Genomic DNA, 24217 nt, shown 5'->3' with positions numbered 1-24217 from the left:
TAAAATTAATTTTCTTTTATAATTCCATAAGACTATACTTTCAGGGATCATTTCTATAGTTCGTTACTATAATTCCAAGGTCTTTTCATTATGAACCAAGTCTGTGGCTGTGGGAACTATATATAACACTGATAAGACCTAATGGGCCATATTCTCTCTTTGAACATGTGAATTTATTCCCTTGACCACCTTGTATTTTCCTTTTATGAAAGATCATCATTTTATGATATTGAGGCCCTCTTGTCATCCTTAGTATGCTCTATTCATCTTTTATCCTCTATTTTTCTCTGTAGCAATTACACATTCCGATATCCTATGTAGTTTTTTCTAGTTTGTCTCTGGTCATAGATTTTCTCTCCCTATTAAAAGATAAGTTCCATGAGAGCAAAGATTTTTGTCAGTTCATTTGAAATGCTGCATCCCTAAGTGTCTAAAACAGGCTGGGCACACATGAGTCCTACCAGTATTTGTATATGAAGAAAGAGCCAGATTAATAAATTCAGATTTTCTCAGATCATGCCCAGTCAGCATGTGAATGCTCAGCAAATGGGAGAATAACAGAGAGAAAAAAAAATCCTTATCTCCTTTTCATATTTATAGTAAGGATCTGTAAAGTCAAAAGGAGAAAAATAAGCTGAAGAATTACAAACACCATAAGCATGTAAGTGAAGTAATCTACATTTTCTAAAAAACTACTCTATTTAAATGAGAAGTAATTAGTAATTCAAACTGTTCTTTGCAGTAGATTCTGGAAGGCAAACAAGTTTGTATGAAAATCAAAATAATTTATATAGAAATTAGTGAGAAATGTTTCTAGCTTCATTAATTGCCTAGAAGGTGATTATGAAAGGTTGCTTATTTTCTATCTGATATTTTATCAGAAAATATAAAAACAGACTTTACTTATCCCAATGCTTCCTGGCATGCTTTTGCAGAACAAAGATGAGACAATGACCAGCTTCTCATGATTATTTTATTTTCCATATAACATATGTGATCTAACATCATTAAAGAATATTTTTTTCCCTTGGGTTATAATTCTCCAACCATTTTTGTGATTTCTGTCTGTTCTCATATGACTTCCTCTAGACTGTTTTGTCCCATTTGCTTAAGTATATCTGTCTACATCTCAGAATTTATAACTGATGTTTATACTTTCCTCATTTCTCTCTCTCTCTGAAATTTGGCGGTTTTGCCCTGGCCAGTGTGGCTCATTTGGTTGGAGCATGGTCCCACAAACCAAATGGTGGTGGGTTAGATTTCTGGTCAGGGCACAAACCCAGGTTGTGGGTTCAATCCCTGGTCAGGGCACATACAAGAAGGCAACCAATCAATGTATCTCTTTCACATCAATGTCTCTCTCTCTCTCTCTTTCTCTCCCTTCCTCTCTCTCCAAAGGCAATAAAAAATTGTGCTTGGGTGAGGATAAAAAAAGTTATGTAGCTTTTATTATCATCTTTTTTTCTTTTATGTTCTTTTCTTTCTTTCTCTAAGTTAGCGTTTTTATCAAATTTACATGTGCACACTTACCACACATTCTTACTCTTCCCATTCCCCCAACTTGCCAGTATCACAGAATCATAATTTTAGAAAGATCATTTTTAACACTTGTGTTATTCTGACCATGTAGATTTTTTTCATCACTGAGCTTTGGGGTAGTCTATGACTTCTTTTCTTTAGAGTTAATAATTATCCTTCATATTATCTTTCAAGATAGACTAGGTTATGGGCAGTAACAACCTACCTCTCAATAGGAAGATTGTTAAAGAATCTGGGCTGTATTTTAAAACCATCACATGAGACTTCTGCTCAGATCCACTGGCCACAGTTTGTCATATGCTTCTGCTAAATGTAAAAGGAAGAGAAATTTATTCTTCTTATGTGTCCAGAAGAGGCATCAAATATGAGTGCACACTAGGTCTCTACCACATTTTTTTCTTCCTTCCTTTCTTTTGCTAAGTTTTCCATGGAGTTTTCAATAACCCAACCCCAAATTCTCTACCAGATGTCTTCTTTTAAGATGTTCATTCCCATTAGCTTTTCTGCCAATTTCCTCTTTCTGAAGAGTTCTCTCCTACAATCTTTTGCTTCAATCTGGCCTTGGTATCTGCAGCAGAGAGATCGTCCTAGGATCTCTCTTCACCATCTTTCTATGTATTTAGCTTTGCCTTTCTTCACAGGTAGTTCCTCTCCATTCCTGGTTTACTCCCTTATTGGTATATGTGTATATGTAGCACTTCCTCCAGTAGCTATCTAAAAAGGATTCATGAAGTAATATTTTGAAATCTTTCAAGTTTGATTTCTGCTCTCACAACTGAATGATAGTTTGTTAGATAGAGAATTCCTTCAGAATTTTGAAGTCATTTTTCCATTGTCTTCTAGCTTCAACTACTTTAGGGAAGTCTGAGGACAATCTGATTCCTAATCTTTTTAAAAAAATTTAAATAAGTTTTTATTTTGCAATTACAGTTGACATACAATATTATATTTATTTCAGGTGTACATCCCAGTAATTAGATATTATATAACCTATTAAGTGATCATTTTGATAAATCTGCTACTCATCTGACACTACAGTTAGAATGTTACTGACTATATCTGCTATACTGTACTTTGCATCCCCATGACTATTCCATAACAACAAATTTGTACTTCATAATCCCTTCTCTTTTTCACCACCCCCCGCTTCCTCCTTTTCATCTGGCAGCTGACAAAATGTTCTCTGTACCTATGAATTTATTTTTGTTGTATTTTTGTTTATTTTGTTTTTTACATTCAATTGCTAACACATATGAATTTATTACCATTTTATTGTTTGTATTTTTTATTTTTACTTTTTTTAAGATTGTATTCATTTATTTTTAGAGAAGGAAGGGAGGAAGATAGAGAGAGAGAGAAAAAAACATCAATGTGCAGTTGCTGGGGGTTATGGCCTGCAACCCAGGCATGTACCCTGGCTGGGAATCGAACCTGCGACACTTTGGTTCGTAGCCTGTGCTCAATCCACTGAGCTATGCCAGCCAGGACTTATTGTTTGTATTTTTTAATCCTTTTCTTATTTATTTTATTTTTTCCATCACCATTTATCCTCCCATACCCTCTTCAACATCCACCCCACCCCCTCCCATCCTCAATCACCACACTGTTGTCTGTGTCCATGAATTTTTTTTCTTTCTTTTTTGCTTAATCCCTCTTGTCTTCTTCAACATCCTTTAACATTTCATATAATACTGGTTTGGTGGTGATGAACTTCTTTAGCTTCTTATTGTCTGGGATGCTCTTTATATGTCCTTAGATCCTAAATGATAGCTTTGCTCAGTAGAACAATCTTGGTTGTAGGTCCTAGCTTTTCATCACTTTGAATATTTCTTGCAAATCCTTTCTGGCCTGCAAAGTTTCTCTTGAGAAATTAGCAATTTTATGGGAGTTCCCTTGTAGGTAACTAACTGCTTTTCTCTTGCTGCTTCAAAATTCTTTGTCTTTAACCTTTGGCATTTTAATTATAATGTGTCTTGGAGTGGGCCTCTTTGCATCCATCTTGTTTTGGACTCTCTGTGCTTCCCGGACTTATATGACTATTTCCTTCACTAGGTTAGGGAACTCTTCTGTCATTATTTTCTCAAATAGGCTTTCAATTTCTTGCTCTCACTCTTCTTCCAGCACCCCCATGGTATAAATGTTGGGATGTTTGAATTTTCCCCAGAGGCTCCTTACACTATCCTCATTTTTAAAAATTCTTTTTAATTTTTTCTCTTCTGATTTTTTTTTTGCTTTCTTGTTTCTAAATTGCTGCTTTGATTCTCAGCTTCATCTATTGTTGATTCCCTGTAAATTATTCTTCAGTTCGGTTAATGTACTCTTCATTTCTTACTGGTTCTTTTGTATGGTTTCCATGTTCTTTTTTAAAAAACAAGATTTTATTTACTTATTTTTAGAGAGGGAAGGGAGGGAGAAAGAGAGAGAGAGAGAGAAACATCAATGTGCGGCTGCTGGGGGCCGTGGCCTGCAACCCAGGTATGTGGCCTGACTGGGAATAGAACCTGCGATGCTTTGGTTCGCAGCCCATGCTCAATCCACTGAACCATGTTCTTTTTTAATGCTGTTAAGTTCTCACTAAAATCAACTACTCTTATCCTAAGTACATTCAGCAGCCTTATAATCAGTATTTTGAACTCTGTATCTAGTAGATTGCTTATCTCCATTTTGTTTAGTGCTTTTTCTAGAGTTTTGTTCTGTTCTTTTGTTTGGGACATATTTCTTTGTCTCCTCATTTTGGCTGCCTCCCTGTTTGTTTCTATGTGTTAGGAAGAGCCGCTACATCTCCTGGGCTTGGTAGAGTGGCCTAATGTAGTAGGTGTCCTGTAGGATCCAGCGGTACAGACGCCCCAGTCACCCAAGCTGGGCACTCCAGGTTCACCCACCCCATCCACATGTACCATGTACACCCTTTGTTGTAGTTAAGCTTTGATGGTTGTTGGCATGTCAATGGGAGGGATTTATCCCCAGGCTGATAGGCAATAGGGACTGGCTGTGAACAGTGACTACTGTGGAGGGTCAGTTGAGCAGGCACCCAACCCACAGACCAGGACTTTCTTCAGTGGGGTTCTGATGCCTGCTGAGTCTGCCTTTGTGTCATTTGTGGAAGTTGTTGGGTGGTACTTACATGTGGTCTGAAACTGTCCACTAGGTGTACTGGCTCTGGGGCTTCCTGGGAGATATAGGCCAAAGTCAGCCGCTGCCTCTGTTCTGCGAATAGCCACCAGGCATGAGCCTACAAAGCAATCTGCAAATGGCTGCTACTAGTGCTGGGCTTGGAGGTGCCCAGATGAGGCCAAGCTGTGTAAAAAGGCTGACTGCTGCTACTGTTGGGCCTGTGGCCACTTAGCGAGAGGTATGGGGCACACTGAGGCTGCTGGTTTCAGATTTGGAGAAAGTCTAAAGTATGAGCTGCAACAGTCCATTTGTTTGGAAAAGCCACTGCAAACGGCTTGGACTGGCCTGCAAGTTGGGTGGGGCAGGGTCTCAGGGAATCGCCAAGGAACGGTGAACAGTGTGAATGGTGTGAGCCAGCGATGGAGACTCAGATCTGGCTCCTGCCTGATGCTCTTTGGAGGGCTCAGAAAAGAAACAATGGCCTCTGACAGCACTGTTATCTAGCAGAAAGCTGTCCCTTCAGCTCTCATCCTGATGCCAGACAATTCCATTTCTCCCCATATGTCCCTGTTGCCTTTGGAGCTGCTGCCACAGTGCTAGAGCTCCTAGTGAGTGAGTCAGAGTATATGTGTATGGGTCCTTTAAGAGGAACTGTCTGGGGCTCCAGAAGCCTTCTGCCTCATTCAGTCACAATCTTTGCTGGTTTTTATAGCCAGAAGTTATGGGGACTTCTCTTCCTGACACTGGATCCCTGGTCTGAGATCCTGCTCCTCAGAGGAGCTTCCACAGCAGATATACTCCTACCAATTTTTATTTGCCACATGTGAGTGTGGGACCAGCCTGTTCTGGGGCTCCACAGCTCCTATCAGTCTCAGTGTGGCTTTTTCTTTAAATCACTACTTGTAGGAATTTCTTTCAGCTAAGTTTTAAGTTCTGAATGATGGTTGTTCTGTAATATAGTTGTAATTTTGATATCCCTGATCTTTTTTCTGTGTGACCTTTTATCCCCTTCTGAAAGTTTGTAGGATCTTCTCTGTGGCCCGTGTTCTCAAATTTCATGACAATGTGCCTTAGAATGTGTCTGCTTTCATCTATTGTACTGGGCCTTAACAATCTGAAAACTCAGTCTCTAAATCTTGAAAAATTGTTTTGAATTGCTTCCCTGATGATCTCTCCTCTCTGTTTTTCCCCGTTTTATCTTTTTGTAGTGCCAGTTATTTGTGTATTGAACTGTTGGATTAGTCCTCTAATTTTTAATAAAAACTTTTTCCTATTTTCTAAGTTTTTGCCTTTTTGCCCTACTTTTTGAGGAATTTCCCCAACTTTATATTAAGTGTTTTATATTTTCTACTGTGCTTCCAAAGGGTCTTTTGTTCTCAGAATATTCTCTTTAAAAAATAGTATACTGTTTTTCTTTTATGATTACAGTATTTTCCTATTACCTCTCTGAAGAAATTAAAAATAGCTTTGTTTGTTTGTATCAACATTCCTTTCTCCCTTATTAAGTTGTTTCTCCAGTTGCTGTTTGTTTTGGTCTCTAGATTTCATATTAAAATAAATGTTCATAATTGAGACTAAACTCCACTGTAAAATGATCAGATTGGATTACTTAATTGAGGAAACTGTAATGTTGCTATCATAAGTCTTTTGTCTTGGTCTGGTAAGATTTTTCAGAAATGATCTCACCATGTCCTGTTTTAAGGGTGAAGGCCTGACCGGCAGCATTCTGGGAACTGAGTGGCAGAAAGGACTACACAGTCTTAACCCCCAACATACATACATGTACTGAAAGTCCTTACTTTTTTGTCTTTGTTTTATTATTTTTCCCCCTTTTTATTGGGGGTGATACTGTTTAACAAAATTATATAGGTTTCAGGTACACAATTTTCAATGCATCATCTATACATTGTATTGTGTGTTTACCACCCCAAGGCAAGTCTCCATCTATTCTTCATTTATTGGTCCTACCAGTGTGACCCTTCACCCAGGCTCACTGTTCCAATGTGCACTGGCTTTGTAGACTTTCACACTATGTCTGTGTTCCAAGTCATGACTGGTTTTTCCTTCCTATTCCTTTTCCATTCTCTGCCTCATTTTCTCAGAATCTGAAGGTACTTTGGTTTATTTTTTTTTGTTTGGGTGTGTAAAGTTTCCTTTGTAGAACACACATATAGCCTTAAAGGCGACATTTTGACAGTAAGGCAATGCACAGAAAAAAATATACAGTATTCAGACATGACTACAAATAAATAGCTCATATAGATGAAGTTACCATAAATGTAACATTATTTCTAACAAATCAAAACTATAATAGAAAGTAAAGGTAGGGGTCCTCGTTCCAGGAAATAGAACTCTTTTATTCTTACTACTTTTTCTAAAAAACAGAAAGAAAAATGGGAAAGCCCCAAAGTACCCAAAATGAGCTTTACCTACTTAGCAATTTTGCCTACTGCTGGACCAGGCCCTTTAGACATTTAGTTTACTTCAGGGTGTGTATTGCAATCCAGCATTGAGGCAGTGTCTATATATGTTAAATCAATGAATTTATTGAAGAAAAAAAAACTATTACAGGTTTTTCAAATTACTGGTAAGTTTCTTGACTACACTGATTATGAAATCACTCAAAATGGTCTGAATTGCCTGAGTGGACAGTGAAAATCTTTAAAGTATAAAGTACATTTGGCTACATGAGTCATCTTTCCACATTCTGTCTCAATTGTTAGAAATTATGCTGGCTTCTTCTTACATATCATTTTACTCTGAAACACCACAAAACAGACACTTTTGGGGATGACTGCTCACTTCCTTCTTCTGTGAATTTCTCCTTCCCAAAAGTCAGACCATCACAAATTAATTTGCATTGTATCTGTACCTATGTACATAATACATACCCAATGTATTTATATTATAGTAGATTTGTATTATATGTAAGTACATCTTAATAACTAACTGTGGGGGAGCTGATTCACTGGTCATTCAAGTAGCCAATGAGATGTTTTCATTCAAGAAATTGAATAAAAGGCTCAGAGATTGAAAGAATTTGTAGCCAACAAAGTTGGAAAATGAAAATAAACTAGAAGTCCACAAACTCTTGTTGTTGGAGTTTCTATGTTTTCAGACACCTGTGTAATCAGTTTTTGTTTTTCATAAGATTTGTATTATTTAATAATTTATTCCTTATTATCTAAACTAATTTGGCTAGTCTCTGGCCAATGTGGCTCAGTTGGTTGAAGTGTTGTGGTGTAACCAAAAGGCTGAGGGTTCAATCCTGGCCAGGGCACATACTTAGGTTGTTTGATTCCCTGTCTGGGCATAGGTGCACGTGACCCCCTGGTTCATCAGATGCTGATGATCCCTGGTCTGAGGACCTGGGGGCCCATCCTTGGTCTGCACATGTTTGGGAGGCAACCAATTAATGTTTCTCTCTTGCATAGATATTTCTTTCTCTTAAAGCAATGAAAGAAAAAGTCCTTGGATAAGGATAGAATAGAATAAAATAATTTGGCTAGATTTCTGTTACTTATTACATATTACAACTTAATTTTAACCAAGACATTGTATTATCTGGTTTCTCAATATAAAAATATAGCCTAGCTTTTTATTGTTTCTAATAACTTGGAGCTACAGTAGACTGCAATGATCATGGTATTTAATTGTGACAATCTTTACTTTGTTAACTATGCAATTATGAACACACCAATCCAGGATCAGAAAATCTTTTTTAATATTGAAGAATGTGAAGAGCTACAATAAAGAGGGTAGGCATCAAATGTGGTCCCTTTAAACAAAACACATAAAACTGTTCAGTGTAGGCATTTTAAAAGGTCTCTTAAGGAGAAATATAAAATGTTCACAATGCTTATTTTTAAAAACAAGAGCAGAAAACATAAAGTAAACCACCTTTAAACATTAACTTCATATTTTGAGTCAGTGGAGTAAAAAACAGACACGGGGACCAAAGAGATAAATAAGGGGAGATAAGCTAAAAAGAAAATGCAAGTATGAGACACATTAAAATTAAAAAGGAGAGAAAAAGAAGACTGAAAGGAAACTATGAGTAGAAACAGACAAGGGAAAAACTAAAATAAGGTGAAGGGCAGGTAACACACATGTGGAGAAGCAGGCAGAGGGCGAGGGTGAGGGAGAGGCCTAGTATACTTAGTAGAATTATTGGCCAACCTGAGATTTTTTTGTGGGGTTGTGGGGGAGGCTGTACTGTATTTATCACTTACTGCTTAAAACCCTTTGCTAAGCTAAGTTTGCTGGGTAACTTAAAATGTCTGCAGGTCTTCCACAGCTCCAAACCTCCAAAGCTAGTGGTTCTGCTCAAAAAAATGTGACTAAAGCAACTCATTAAGGCAGTGTTTCTCAAATTATACTCCTTAGAACACCAGTTATCATAGATTTCCTTGTTTCAAAAATTGTCTCTCAAATAAATTTTGAAAGGTAGTTTAATCAAAGTTAAACAGATCTTGCCACAGTACTTCTTAGAGTCTCAATGATATACATTTCTAAGACAGTACTATATGGAATACAGGGATTTCCAAACTTATTTGATCACAGAATCCATTTTTTAAAGATTTTATTTATTTATTTTTAAAGACAGAGTAAGGGAGGGAGAAATGGGGAGGGAATCATCAATGTCAGAGAGAAATATTGATCACTTGCCTCTTGCATGCACCCCAACTGGGGAGCAAACCTATAACCCAAGCATGTGCCCTGACCAGAATAAAACCACAGACCTTTTGCTTTGCAGGACAATGCCTAACTAACTGAGCCACACCATTCAGGGCACAGAGCCCATCTTTTAAAATGAGTCCGAAAGGATGAGTGTTCAACAGAACATACTTTGAGAAGCACTGCATTAGGAGGACATTATTTTCTGAGCATTATTGCTAGTAGCTATAAATATAACACCTCAGAGGTCAGCCAATATGAAAGAAAAAAGAAAAGGCCAAACCTGGTTTGAAGCCTTGAAGTTTCCTATTCCCTACAGCCAACATATCTATTATTTATCTCATTTTATTTTCACATTGCCCTAAGTGTGTTTGAATCACACTATCTGATATCAAACTATACTACAAGGCCATGGTAATCAAACCAGCATGGTATTGGTCCTGGCAAGTGTGGCTCAGTGCTGGCCTATGAACCAAAGGGTCGCTGGTTTGATTCCCAGTCACAGCACATGCCTCAGTTATAGGCCAGGTCCCCAGCAGGGGGTGCACGAGACGCAACCACACACTGATGTCTCTCCCTCTTCCTTCCTTCCCTTCCCCTTTCTTTAAACTAAATAAATAAAATCTTTAAAAAAAATACCAAAACAACATGGTGTTGGCATAAAAACAGACATATAGATCAATGCACAGAAATGAACTCATGTCTATATGATCAATTAATATTTGACAAAGGAAGCAAAAGCATACAATGGAGTATAGGTAGTTTATTCAATAACTGGTATGGAGAAAATTGGAGAGATGCATGCAAAAAATGAAACTAGACAATCTTCTTACACCATACACAAGATTAAACTTAAAATTGATTAAAAACAAATGTTAGACTCAGAACCATAAAAATACAGATTTCTGGCCAAGATGGAAGCATAGGTAGATATACTTTGCCTCCTCGCAAAACCAAAACAAGGACAACAGCAAATTTAAAAACAAAGATAACCACAACTTCCAGAAAATAGAACTGTATGGAAGTTCAACAACGAAGGAGTTAAGGAAGAAACATTCATCCAGACCAGTAAGAGGGGTGGAGACAGGCAGCTGGGGTGGAGAGGATGTGTGGCAAGGTGGTGGCTGGTGGAGCAGGCGGTCCCACATTTGTGTGCAGATAAACTGGGAGGAACAATTGGGGAGTGAGACAGACTGCACAACCCAGGGTTCCAGCACAGGGAAATAAAGCCTTAAAACCTGTGACTGGGAAAACCTGTGGGGGTTGAGGCAGCAGTGAGAGAAACTCCCAGCCTCACAGAAGAGTTCACTGGAGAGACTCACAGGTTCCTAGAACAGACACAAAACCACTTCCACCACCGGGAATCAGCTCTAGAAGGGCCCAGTTTGCTAGTGGATAGCAGAAGAAGTTACTGAAAGCCCATTGAGGGCTGAGCAAATGGCATTGTTCCCTTTTGGACCCCTCCCCACAGACAGTGCCACAATGTAGTGACAAGGGTTGCCCTGCCCTGGTGAATACCTAAGGCTCCACCCCTTATTACATAACAGGCGTGCTGAAAGAAAAAAAAAATGTAGCCCAAATGAAAGAACAGACCAAAGCTCCAGAAAAAATACAACTAAACAATGAAGAAAAGCCAACTTAACAGATGCACAGTTCAAAACACTAGTAATCAGGATGCTTAAAAAGATGGTTGAGTATGGTTGCAAACTAGAGGAAAAAGTAGACGCTATAAAAAGTGAATATCAGGAAAATATACAGGAACCAACAGATAAATAAGGTCCAGTGAAAATATACTTGGAAGGAAACTGGGACTCAAATCAATGTTCTGGTGCAGAAAGAAGAAAAATAAATGTTCAACCAGAACAGAATGAAGAAGCAAGAATTTTAAAAAATGAGGAGAGGCTTAAGAAACTCCAGGACAACTTTAAACGTTCCAATATCCAAATCATAGGGGTACCAGAAGGAGAGGAGAAAGAGCAAGAAATTGAAAACTTATTTGAAAACATAATGAAGGAGAACTCCCCTCATCTGGCAAAGGAAATAAACTTCCAGAAAGTCCAGGAAGCCCAGAGAGTCCCAAAGAACTTGAACCCAAGGAGGAACAAACAAAGGCACATCATAATTACATTAACCAAGATGAAAGATAAGGAGAGAATCTTAAAAGCAGCAAAAGAAAAGGAGACAGTTACCTACAAAGGAGTTCCCATAAGACTATGAGCTGATTTCTCAAAAGAAACCTTGAGAAGGCAAAAAGGGGCTGGAAAGAAGTATTTGAAGTCATGAAACACAAGGACCTATATCCAAGATTGCTCTGTCCAGCAAAACTTTCATTTAGAATGGAAGGCAGATAAAGTGCTTCCCAGATAAGGTAAAACTAAAGGAGTTCATCATCACCAAACCCTTATTATATGAAATGTTAAAAGGACTTATCTAAGAAAAAGATCAAAACTATTAATGGTAAAATGGCAACAAACTCACAACTATCAACAACCGAACCTAAAAGAACAAAAAGAAAAACAAAAATGAACTAAGGAAACAACTAGAAAGGAACAGATTCACAGAAATGGAGATCACATGGAGGATTATCGCAGGTAGGACAAGGGGGGACAATGGGAGAAAAGGTACAAGGAATAAGCATAAATGGTAGGTACACAATAAATGGGGAGGATAAGAGCAGTATAGGAAATGGATAAGCCAAATAACTTATATGTACAACCCATGGACATGAACTAAGTGGGGTGGGAAATGCTGGTGGGGGGATACAGGATGGAGTGGAATAAAGGGGAGAAACAATGGAACAACTTAAATAGCATAATCAATAAAATATATTTTTTTAAAACCATAGAAATCCTAGAAGAAAACATAGGCAGTAAAATCTCAGGCATTTCTTGTAGCAATATTTGTTTCTGATAGATCACGTTGGGCAGGGAAACAACAGAAAAAAGCAAACAAATGAGACTGCATCAAACTAAAAATTTTTGCACAGTACGGGAAACCATCAACAAAATGAAAAGACAACCCACTGAGTGGGAGAATATATTCACCAATGATATATCTGATAAGGGGTTGATGTCCAAAACTTATAAAGAACTTAATAAAACTCAACACCAGCCCCCCAAAAAAACCTAATTAAAAATGGGCAAAGGACCTGAACAGACAGTTCTTCAAAGAGGACAAACAGGTGGCCAAAAGACATAGGAAAAGATGCTCAATGTCACTAATCATCAGAGAAATGCAAATTAAAACCACAATGAGATATCACCTCACACCTGTCAGAATGCTATCATTAATAAAGCAACAAACAAGTGTTGACAAGATGTGGAGAAAAAAGAACCCTTGTGTACTGCTGGTGGGAATGCAGACTGGTGTAGCCATTGTAGAAAACAGTATGGAGTTACTTCAAAAACTTAAAAATGCCTTTGGCAAAAAGGCATTTTGGGCATTTGGTAGTTTGGGAACTGCCTTTTGGCAAAAAGTGATCCCATTTCTAAGAATATATTTGAAGAAAACTGAAACACTCATTCGAAAGAATATAAGCACTCCTAGGTTCACTGCAGCATTATTTACAATTGCCAAGATTTAGAAGCAGCCCAGGTATCCATCAGTAGATGGATGAGTGGATAAAAAAGCTGTGGTACACTTACACAATGGAATACTACTTGGCTGTAAAAAGAAGGAACTCTTACCTTTTGCGACAGCATGGATGGACCTAGAAAATATCATGCTAAGTGAAATAAGCCAGTCAGAAAAAAAAAGTACTATATGATTTCACTTACATGTGGAATCTAATGAACAAAATAAATACACAAAATAGAAACAGACTCATTCGTAGAGTACAGACTGACAGCTGCCAGAGTGGAAGGGTGTTGGGGAGCTGGGTGAAAAAGATGAAGATATTAAGCAAAGGAAAAAAACCCATAGACACAGACAACGGTATGGTGATTACCAGAGGGAAAGGAGGTGAAAGAGGATAAAAGGGGGATAAATGGTGATGGAAGGAAAAGTGACTTGGAGTGGTGAAGACACAATACAATATACAGATGATGTATTATAGAATTATATATCTGAAACCTACATAATTTTATTACCCAATATCACCCCAATAAATACAATAAAAATTAAAATATACCTATATTCCTTTAAAACATTTTTTTATTTTATTTTTAAAGAGAGTGGAATGGAGAGGGAAAGGGAGAGAAACATCGATTGTTGTCTCTGGTACATTCCCAACTGGGGACTTAGCCCACAACCCTGGCATGTGCCTTGACCCGGGAATTGAACCAGTGAACTTTTGGTTTGCAGGCTGGTGCTCAATCCACTGAGGCCTACCAGCCAGGGCTAAAACCTATATTCTCACATTCAATTCTCTCCATACTTCTAGCCCTTCCAATATTTATCCTTATTAACACTGTGTTAAATAATATTCTTGTTTCCTTCCCTGCTAAGTCTTTTCCACTATGATGATTAAAAATTAAACATGGTGATTGATAGTTTCCCTGCAACCCCCGCAAGGCAAAATCCATCTTCCTTTCTTCCTGGGCACATGGTGGCCCAGTCTAAGTCTGACCTTATAACTAACTAGCTTCTTCTCAATGAATTGACAGCGGAAGTGATTTGTACCATTTAATCTGACTTGCTTAAAAGGAACATCATGTAATTTAGATCTTTTCTTTTCCCTTCCCCTGAGCTGGAACACAGTGTCCATGAAGATGATTATGTCCTAAAGATAACAGAAAGATGAGAGGGAAGGCACCTGAATGACAGCCTAGAGGAGAGCCACTCCACCAACTGGGACCCCTTCACTTAAGACTGTTATACAGGAGAAATAAACTTGTGTCTTTAATGAAAGAGTTGTAATTTTGACTCTCCTTAACATAGCAATTTAACATTCATCCTCACTAAAACGTAGTGTTAATAATAAAAACTTAACATTTGATCACATACACAGTATGTTCACATACACATTATTTTTCTAAAGCAGCAATTTTCCATCCTTTTGTAAACTAATTACTAAACTTCTGTGGCACACCAAAAATATATTTTTTGCTGATCTGACAAAAAATAGGTGTAATTTTTATTCTCAAACCAATGGCTATTGTTATGTAGGCTGTTGTCATTTTTTTTTTTAATTTGACACTCTAAAGGAAAAGAGGTCAGTGCCCCTGACTAAACAGTCAGGTACTGTATGTTTTAAAAATTCTTGTAGCATATCAGTTGAAAATTGCTGTTCTAAACCTTCTTAAGTTTTACTTTATTCCCTTTTATTTTTTCAAGAAGTTATTGTCTGCCTGTTAATCAGAACATTGAAAACTAAGGAATAGATAAATAAATTTGTCTATTATATTTTAATAAACCTGGGTGGGAAAGAAAACTAAAACTAATTTTGGTTACAATTACTGGCCCACTCTTTAGTTATTTTGTAACATATTTGTCTATGTTTTCAAGCTACACCCCAAGCTGCCTAAAGGAGGTTCATTTTTGTTAGTTTAAAACTAATCACTATAATTCTGGCCAAGATGGAGGCGTAGGTAGACACACTGTGCCTCATCACACAACCAAGATAGGGACAACAACAACTTAGAATAACAACTAGAACTGACAGAAAATTGAACTATATGTAAGTCAGACTACCAAGGAGTTAAAATAGACACGTTCATCCAGACCGGTAGGAGGGGCAGAGTCAGGCAGTCGGGCAGCTAGGTGGAGAGGGGTCACAGAACAAAGAGCATTGGGACCAACATAGGGCATCCCCGGTGCGCAAGATTGCAGCAGGCGGACCCTGGGCGTGCAAGCGGCAGCTGGTAGACCCAGCAAGGCAGTAATTGTGAAGCAAGGCACTGCACGCAACCCAGGATCCCAGCACTGGTAAATAGAGCATGGGGCAGTCAATGAAAACACCTGGTGAACACCAAAGGCTCCGCCCCTCATACCTATGAGGCACAACCAGCCCAAAGGGGAAAAAAAGATGGCTCAAACAGAAGAACAAATGAAAACCCCACAAGCAGTACTTTTAAGTGACCGAGAGATAGCCAACCTATCAGATGCACAGTTCAAAGCACTGGTGATCAGGAAGCTCACAGAATTGGTTGATTTTGGTCACAAATTAGATGAACAAATGCAGGTTACCATAAAAGAAATGAAGGAAAATGCACAGGGAACCAATAGTGATGAGAAGGAAACTGGGTCTCACATCAATGGAGTGGACCAGAAGGAAGGAAAAAAAATACAATCAGAAAAGAATGAAGAAATAAGAATTCAAAAACATGAGGAGTGGCTTAGGAACCTCCAGGACATCTTTAAACATTCCAACATCTGAATCATAGGGGTACCAGAAGGAGAAGAGGAAGATCAACAAGTGGAAAACTTATTTTAACAAATAATAAAAGAGAACTTCCCCATTCTGGCAAAGGAAATAAGACTTCCAGGAAGTCCAGGCAGCCCAGAGAGTCCCAAAGAAGTTGGACCCAAGAAGAAACATACCAAGGCACATCATAATTACATTAGCCAAGGTAAAAATGAAGGAGAGAATCCTAGAAGAAGCAAGAGATAAGGGGATAGTCACCTACAAAGGAGTTCCCATCAGACTGTCAGCTGATTTCTCAAAAGAGACCTTGCAGGCAAGAAGGGGCTGGAAAGAAGTATTCAAGGTCATGAAAGGCAAGGACCTCCATCCCAGATTGCTCTATCCAGCAAAGCTTTCATTTAGAATGGAAGGGCAGATAAAGGGCTTCTCAGATAAGGTCAAATTAAAGGAGTTCATCATCACCAAGCCTTTATTTTATGAAATGTTAAAGGGACTTATCTAAGAAAAAGATAAAAAACATGTATAGTAAAATGACAGCAAACTCACAATTATTAACAACCCCACCTAAAACAAAAACAAAAAGGAACTAAGCAAACAGCTAGAACAGGAACAGAACCACAGAAATGGAGATCACCTGGAGGGTTATCAACTGGGGAGTAGAAGGGTGAGAGATGGGGAAAAGATACAGAGAATAAGTAGCATAGATGGTAGGTAGAAAATAGACAGGGGGAGGGCAGGAATAGTACGGGAAATGTAGAAGCTAAAGAACTTATGACACATGGACATAAACTAAAGGGGGGAATGTGGGTGGGAGAGGGTGTGCAGGGTGGAGGGAAGTGAAGGGGGGGTAATGGGACAACTGTAGTAGCATAATCAGTAAAATATATTTAAAAAAACTAATGACTAATAAATCTCCAAATATGAGATTTCCCAAATTCCTAATGGTATGATTTATGACAGAAATACATCTTTTTGAACTATAGTATCTTTCTATGAAATACATGTTCAGGGATATCTATTATGCAAAAGAAGTATCTGTATTTTCCTGAAGATACAGAATGATTTAACAGAATGTTTTATGCTGAATCTTATGGTGAAACATTTTACTAAGCTGGGATGGGAGTAAAAGGCAGAAAACTGTACTTGAACAACTAAAATATAAAAAAATATAATAAACACAACTCACATAAAAACAAACAAACATAATTTACTAAAAAAAAGAAAATCAAGTAATTGGATCTAACTATTAAAATATATATGTATGGGGCAACTCCCCCAAAATGGGAATTATCCTCTAGAGGGCAGGCCCCTTATAATACAGGCTTCCCCCACTAGGTGAGTGTTTTGGGAACCCATCTGTATCAGTGTATCAGCTGGCATTGTTGTGAGAAGTTGCATTCGACTTCAGTGAATTTTTTTTAAGACTCTTTAAATGTGTTTGCCCATTTCATGATGGGTGATTTACAAGTGCACCTGCCCTGAACATGCTGAGCGTTCAGCAGTTTTTGACTAAAAATGACATGACACCCATGCCCCATCTTCCCTATTCACCAGATTGCACCCCAAGCAAATTTTTTTTGTTTCCGCAAATGAAATAAATCCTCAAAGGGGAAATGTTTTGCCAATGTGGAAGAGGTAGAACAAAAAATGGCAGAAGCACTAAAAGGCATCAAAACCAACAAGTTCAAAAATTGTTTTGAGCAGCAGTGGAAAAAATGTCTTGATATGTGTGTTGCATCTTACAGAGAGTACTTTGAAGGTGACTGAAGTTTAAACATGTAAGAATAAATAATTTTTTATAAATAAATTCTGGAGGTTTTTGGGGGGTGCCCCCTCTTATTTATAAACGTACCTTTGGTAAAGATCCAGACAAAAATAAGGTAAGATTCATTGTCAATACACATTTTGTACACACCCTTGCATTATTATGGGAGTTACTGTCTGCTAACTCCCATAATAATGTATATAAATGGTTTTAATAACATTAAAATGAATTACTATTTACATTCTTCTTAAAGGTAATTATCTAGCAGAAAGGTCTTTAAGATCTATCTAATTATCCTTTACTTTCTTGTCAATAAGTTCAGGAGCTACTTTTAAGAAACAATTAGATACAATAAGATTTTACTACTCATGTTTCTTGAAGTTGCAGTTCACAGTAGAGGCTAGAAGTTTAAAGCATAAAAAACATGTTTTTATTATATTCACTTTAGGGGGTGGAGCAAGAGCTATTAGTGAATGCTTTTTTCCTGACCCTGATATATCTTAGAATTCATCTCTGAATGCATCACAAAGAATTTGCAGTCCACCTTATAATGGTAAAATCGCAAAGAATCTTAGAGATCTCAATGGCTCCTTCATTTCACAGATGAGGAATCAGAAGTTTGAAAATTATTTTAATTAAAGGAAATTCTTGAAATGGAAAAAATTTCTTCATGAAATTCTAGGTATTGTGTAATTCAAATCAATAACGTTTAACACCTTTTTGAAGGGCTGGTCTTATCATCTTTCCACTTCATACATAGGAAAACTAAGGAATAAGCAAGCTAAGCAGTTCACTGATGTCATCTCTATGAATCAGTGTCATAGCTGGGAACGGAAGCCAAAACTTTAAATGTTGGAACAATCTCACAGAAGTAGTCTGATCTCATAGAGAATGGGATGCTGGCTGGGGGTGAGGAGGAGCCATGTTTGGGAAGTCCCCTCATGGGGCACTGTATTTCACAGGCCATGTATTTGCTGAAGATTGCAAAATGTTTGCTTACAGATTTGAAATGTTAAAAAAAGAAACCAAAGACCAAAATATATCAGATTTCCTACCTTCCACTAAAAAAAGTGTCCCTGAATCCTAGAAATTTAAAATGTGATTTGTCTCTGGTTTAGTCTTAAATATCCAGAAAATACATACAATTTACATTTGGTTTTATTTGCATAGTCACCTTTGTGAAATCCTTCTTTCAGGGTCTCAGCGAACATTTGGAGTGAGACTACTCATTTGGATCCCTCCTTCTCTGTTTAGAAATGTATATTCGGATGTATTATTACCCTGGAACGTTAAGTACTCATTATAAAAGAATAAATAAAAGTTCCCGACAAACCTCAGCATCTCTTTTTCCCACCAAAGCACCAATGACGACAAACTTCGAAAGAGAGCTCAACCTTTAAAAAGCAAAACAAAACAAAAATCCCTCAGCTGTGCCTGTTCCCCCGATGTTACACCTCCTTGTTATACAAGACTCATTCCTACGGGTGATGGCCCCGTATTTCTAATGGCCACATTCGGTGCTGTGAGGTGCTCAAACCATTACCGCATCCATCTCCCTCTAAACGATGCTCAGTGAGCTCAGGCAGTAACGTGGGCCTCAGCATTGCTTGCAGTGAAGCTAAGGGGATCAGTCACAAACCTGGGAAACCTACTTTGCAGTTCTCCGGCGCGCACAACGGGGAAACAGCTTGGTTAGAAGAGGAAAAAGCGAGCTGTGAGGAGGGTGTGCGCAGCGAGGTACGCTGAGTTTGGGGAGAAGGCAGCAAGGGGGCCAAAGAGTTGGGGACCAAAATACCAGCTGGGACTGAGAGAGTTGGCGAAGAGGGGGGTCCGTGAGGGTGACCCCATTTCAGGCGGGTAGGGAAAAGCCGAAAGGGCGCGCAGGAAATGGGCGCCAAAGAAGTGAGTAATTGAGGAGGAGGAAGTCGTTCCTGGAAGAGGAGGGGCAAGGGGAAGCGAGAATGGAGTGTTTGCACTTTCAAGAGGGAAGGGCCAGAGAGGTTCTCCAGCCCAGGGCTCCTGCGGCCGGAGCTCGGGGATAGGGCGCCCGGGTTGACAGAGGGGGCGCCGCCGGTTCCTGAGGTCCCCGGGTATCCCGGCGCGGGCGGCCCTACCTGAACCGCTCCTGACCCGCCGTGTCCCAGAGCTGCAGCTTGATCCTTTTGCCCGGTTCGATCTCCAGCAGGCGGGAGAAGAAGTCCACGCCGACGGTGGGGTCGCAGGCGGGGGAGCGCAGCCCGGGAAAGCGGCCCTGGGTGAAACGGTGCAGGAGGCACGACTTGCCCACGGTGGAGTCCCCGATCACGATGAGGCGGAACTGGTAGACCCATATGGTCTCCATCGCTCACGCGCCCCGCCGGCTCCAAGGGCTGCCCCACCCTCCCAATAGCACTGGGCAAGTTCGGCCGCGGGAACTGTCCCTTCAGCACCGTTCGGTTGCCCGCCCACTGGCTTCCAGCATATTCCTGCAGCAGCGGCCACCGCCTGGTCCCCGCCCTCTCTGGAGGGAGAGGCGGGGCCGGGCGGGCCTCCGCCTTGGGGCGGGGCGGGGCGGGGCGGGGCGGGGCGGGGCCACGAAGCTGAGGAGGGGGAAATTCGCTCTCCGCGTTCAGGCTCGCGCCCAGACTTCTGTAAATCACTATCCCGCAAAGCTCACTGGGCGCTGGTGAGAAAGTGGGTGTGGTGAAAGTACGTACAGAAGCAACAACCAATGAAAATGAAGTAAGGTCCTAACGCCGGGGTGGTCGGTCAATGAAAAGTGAGACCCCTTGTGAACGTCGTGGCGGGCTTGTCAGATTCCGGCTCTGATTTTGGAACTTACGGGCCGTAACTGAGTCTGGGTCAGTGCTGCTGGTTCTTCTCTAATAAGGTTTAACCAGCTCTGTGGCCTCCGTTATTTTCCAGATTTCTGAAGATTCTTGTTGCGGCGTCCTGCTCTCTAGGCCTGCTGAGCGTCACCTCCGAGGCATTCTAATGTGAAGGAGTTTGAGAGCACAATCGAAATAAATTTGCAGAGAAAGTTAAGGATGCTTCTGTAAGGGCTTTTTCCATTGCTCTTACCAGCATCTTTACCTCACTGCTTTCCGTTACCACAGAAGAGTAAGAAAAATGCTAAATATCATCTCCATACTCTCGGGGTTCTCCAGTCCAGCAAAGGAGAGGAGGAAAAAAAATGAAATATTGAGATGCTAAAAACACACACACACACACACACACAAATAAAACATTCTCGGTCTCCGTTCAGTAAATCAGTAAAATCCTAATGTGGTTTCAATTTAGCTTGTCTGGTCAACGGGCCTAAAAAAACAAACCACACCTGAATTCTGGTGAAATCTTAATAACTTTCTCATGCCTTTATTAAAACTGGAAAATAGTGAAGTCAAAGTTTATTTTCTAAAAGAATTTTAAAGTATATTTTTGCCAAAATAAAATTTTCAACATTTCATGTTTTTTTTCGGGCCCACATGTAAACTTGTACTATCGTTGTTATCCTTCTTTTCTGGTTTTGGAGGAAGAGGATATGTTTAATCCCCTGCCACCTATTTTTTTTTTTTTTACCATTTTCCAACAGTTGATCTCTATTTCACGGCATTTCTACCTCAAATCTCCCCCTTTCCAATTATTCCTACTCCTCAGCCTTTAAACATACTTGAGTATCCACAATTATAAAACCAAGCAAAATATCTGTCTATTATACCTCTCCTTTAGAATTTTGCTTGCTACATTATTTTCATCTTCAAACATTAGGAAAGAACCATTCATTCTAATTTCTCATCCACCAGTTAGTCTTTCCATGCCTAATGAACTCCTCAAATTGCTTTGATAAAGTTGTGGGGCTGGGGTGGGGGAAGCTTTGTGATACTGCCGTGTCCTCCTTTAGTGTCCTCCCACCCCCCATTCATCTTTCTTGACCTCCTGGTAGCTTTTGTTTATTATATTCTGTGGCAGAAAGCTCATTGGTTAACCCAACTTTTAGCCCCAGTTCTTCTAGTCCTCCTCCCGTTAGGGATGGCCAAGTGAAAGAGTTGGACCAATGAGAGGTATGTAGGTCTGTAGGAGGGTGCAGCCAGGGGGGTGGCCCAAAAGAAAGATTTGTAATGGGGTCTAGAACTCAAGGTGTCCAGGAAATATTAGAAAGATATATAGGATGTCCTCACCACTCCTCACCACAGGTGTGAGTTGGGGGAAGGTACACATGTTGCAGGGCCATTGAGAGCTGTTTTGCATAGCAAAAGCTTTGTAGCTAACCTCTGGCATAGTCATTTAACCCATCTCTATAACCTTTAACTGGTTTCATAGATATGTTAAATAGCTGTGGCAGAGCTCTGAGCCAGGGAGAAGGGAGTGACTTCCACCCACGAAGTAACTGGGAGGCAACTCCCCTGCTTACAGCTCCTGTGTGAGAGCTTGGAGAAGATTGGCTCCATGCTATGGGGCCACGCCTGCCCAGACTCACAATGGCGGCCCAGTAAAGCTGGAAGGATATGTGAGTGCTGGCAAGTGTAGCCGATTGTGGGAGGAGTCGGAAATGGGGCTGCAGAGGAAGATTGGCGTGGGGATTTAAACCCAGATGCCGCAGCCTAGGGAAGGAGAACTATACGCTTTTGGCATAGTGGGGACCCCTCCCAGCCATGAGAAGAATCACCACGGAGCTTTAGCAGAGAACCACCATGTGGCTTTAGCTGGAAATCCTGGCAAAACAACCGATAGTGCTGGGAACCGAGGGAGGCCTACCAGCTGAGCATGGATTACTGGGAAGAACCGAGGGCTGCCTGAGCCACAGACTTCTATTTTTCTTCCTGAGATATGGTACCCCAGACTGGGCAAAGGAGGAAAGGAAGGACGGTGTGTGTCTGTGGGTGTTTTAAGGGAGTTTGGAATTTTGATGAAAACATTAACTCATTACTCTCAGGTCTGTATAACTTGAATAAATAACTCCTTTCCTTTTCACCAATCTTTAACATGAGAGCTATAATTCTCTGGCAAAGGGAAAGGTAAACCTAGTACAGGGGGACCCCAGGAGAAGGGGGGATCAATTCAGTAACATTGTGGAACCCTCTTCTCTGGTGGCCAGCCAGGGAAAATCATGGGAGACCACATGCACAGTAGCTTTAAAGTAATACAACTACTTGTACATGCGCAGTAAAAGCCCACCAAAACTAGTCAGGAAGAATCTGCCCTGTAAGAATAGAGTCTCTCCAGCCCACGAGGTTCATCTCTGCTTGGAGCTGGCCTGCTCCCATGTTCTCTGCTATAAACTCTGGGTGTTCGGTTCAATTCTTTGTCGCCATCACCAAGAACCTGGTTACCTGTGCCCACCTGTGACAGATCTTCTAGCAATGCTTTTGCTTTTCTGATAAGAGACAGACACCTGTACTGCCCTTCACCCTTTCTCCTTTCCTTTTTCTTTCTACCTGGAACATATACCAACCACCTTGTGACCATAAAGATGAAGGCCAGGTGCTAAAAGTGGTGGTAGGAGAAAGAGGAAGAGCCTAACTCCCTGACAAACTTGTTGATCTGCTCTACCAGCAGATCTGCTCCGTACATTTTCTTTGTGATAAATCAATACTTGTTTAAGCCACTGGTGGTTGGATTTTCTCTAAGTACAACGTGAAAACTCTTATTTCTTGGCTTCTATAAAAACATTCTCTTCTAGTTTCCCATTCTTTTTAAACTTCTTCACTGATTCCTCTTTCTGTGACCCATTTCTGATGTATTGAAGTTCCTAAGGGACCCATATTTCCTCTTTTTACTTTGAGCTGTTTCTGGTGACTTCCCCTGCTCCACAGACTTTGGTTGCTCCTTTACACAAGCCACATGACCTCCGCCCAACCTCACCTCACCTCTGCCTTTAGACCCACACTCTTTCTTTCTCCCTTCCTTCCTTCCTTCCTTCCTTCCTTCCTTCCTTCCTCCCTCCCTCCCTTCCCTCCCTCCCTTTATTGTTGTTCAAGTATGGTTGTCGGGGGGGGGGTCTGCCCACAGGGCCCCGCAGCCACCACAGATAAGAATAAGTCTACCAAGACAAGATCTGCTTGGCGAGGAAAGGAGGCTGATCTCTCAAAGGACCAAAGGGCCAAGAGTCTTTTACTCAATGGGTTTTTATTGGGTTCAATTTACACAGAAATGCAGGTAAAGCTCATCAATCATTGTCAGGCAGTAAGGATCAAACAATAGATAACATACAAAGAACTACCAGGGCTTATTCCGGGTCAGTTAGCTAAAGGGCTATAAAACTTCAGGAAACAAACTCATTTCCAGCTCAAACCCTTATCAGAAAATAGAGAGCATTCTTAGCAAAGCAGGTTTCACAGGATTTTATGTATTCTTTCTTAGGCCTGATTGTCCAGGGAACCCACCCTTTCCAGTACAGGACTGCACCACCCTCTGTCATTTTACAGGCTTAAGTCAGGCAGGGGAAGTAAGGCAGCCAAGAGATTAGGAGACTTCTTGCAGACAGAATGAGGACTCAGGTTATGTCAAACCTGAGGGGTGAGGGTCCATCACCACCTTTTTCTATAGCCCCCCAAGTCCTTTCCCTCAGGGTCTCTGTGACCATGCCTGTTTTAGGTCATCCCTTCCTTGAGGAATCTTACTCGTCAATGGCTAACCAGTCACGCACTGGGGGCCAGGGAGGGTGAAGTAAAGTACACAGAGGCTGTGCTCCTGCCAGGTAGATAAGCTTTGTCTCAGTGGCTTAAGGTCTCAAGGTCTCTCACTCAGCCTTAGCCATGAGGGGTTACAGGTTTTGAAACCACGAAGGGTGGTTCCCAACACTTTTGGATTGTGTTTCAGGATTCTTAGGATATAATCCT

General features: G+C 40.3%; 2 protein-coding genes and 1 pseudogene across 2 annotated transcripts in view; 2 read left to right on the top strand and 1 right to left on the bottom strand.

The window, feature by feature from the left end:
* RAB39A (RAB39A, member RAS oncogene family) overlaps positions 1–19877 on the bottom strand; it is a 33025-nt gene extending 13148 nt beyond the window's left edge. The window contains exon 1 of the mRNA XM_045836570.1: positions 19514–19877. Within this exon, the coding sequence (XP_045692526.1) occupies positions 19514–19740 (227 nt within the window). The 5' untranslated portion in view covers positions 19741–19877. The remainder of the gene's footprint in view (positions 1–19513) is intronic.
* SLC35F2 (solute carrier family 35 member F2) overlaps positions 1–24217 on the top strand; it is a 176838-nt gene that overhangs the window by 41373 nt on the left and 111248 nt on the right. The window lies entirely within an intron of this gene.
* On the top strand, positions 29–114 carry LOC123820053 (annotated as a pseudogene).

Source organism: Phyllostomus hastatus, unplaced genomic scaffold (assembly GCF_019186645.2).
Source record: "Phyllostomus hastatus isolate PE091 unplaced genomic scaffold, TTU_PhHast_1.1 phas_contig_113, whole genome shotgun sequence".
NCBI lineage: Eukaryota > Metazoa > Chordata > Mammalia > Chiroptera > Phyllostomidae > Phyllostomus > Phyllostomus hastatus.
Note: the sequence above shows the minus strand (reverse complement) of the source record. Positions and strands in the feature narration are given on the sequence as shown.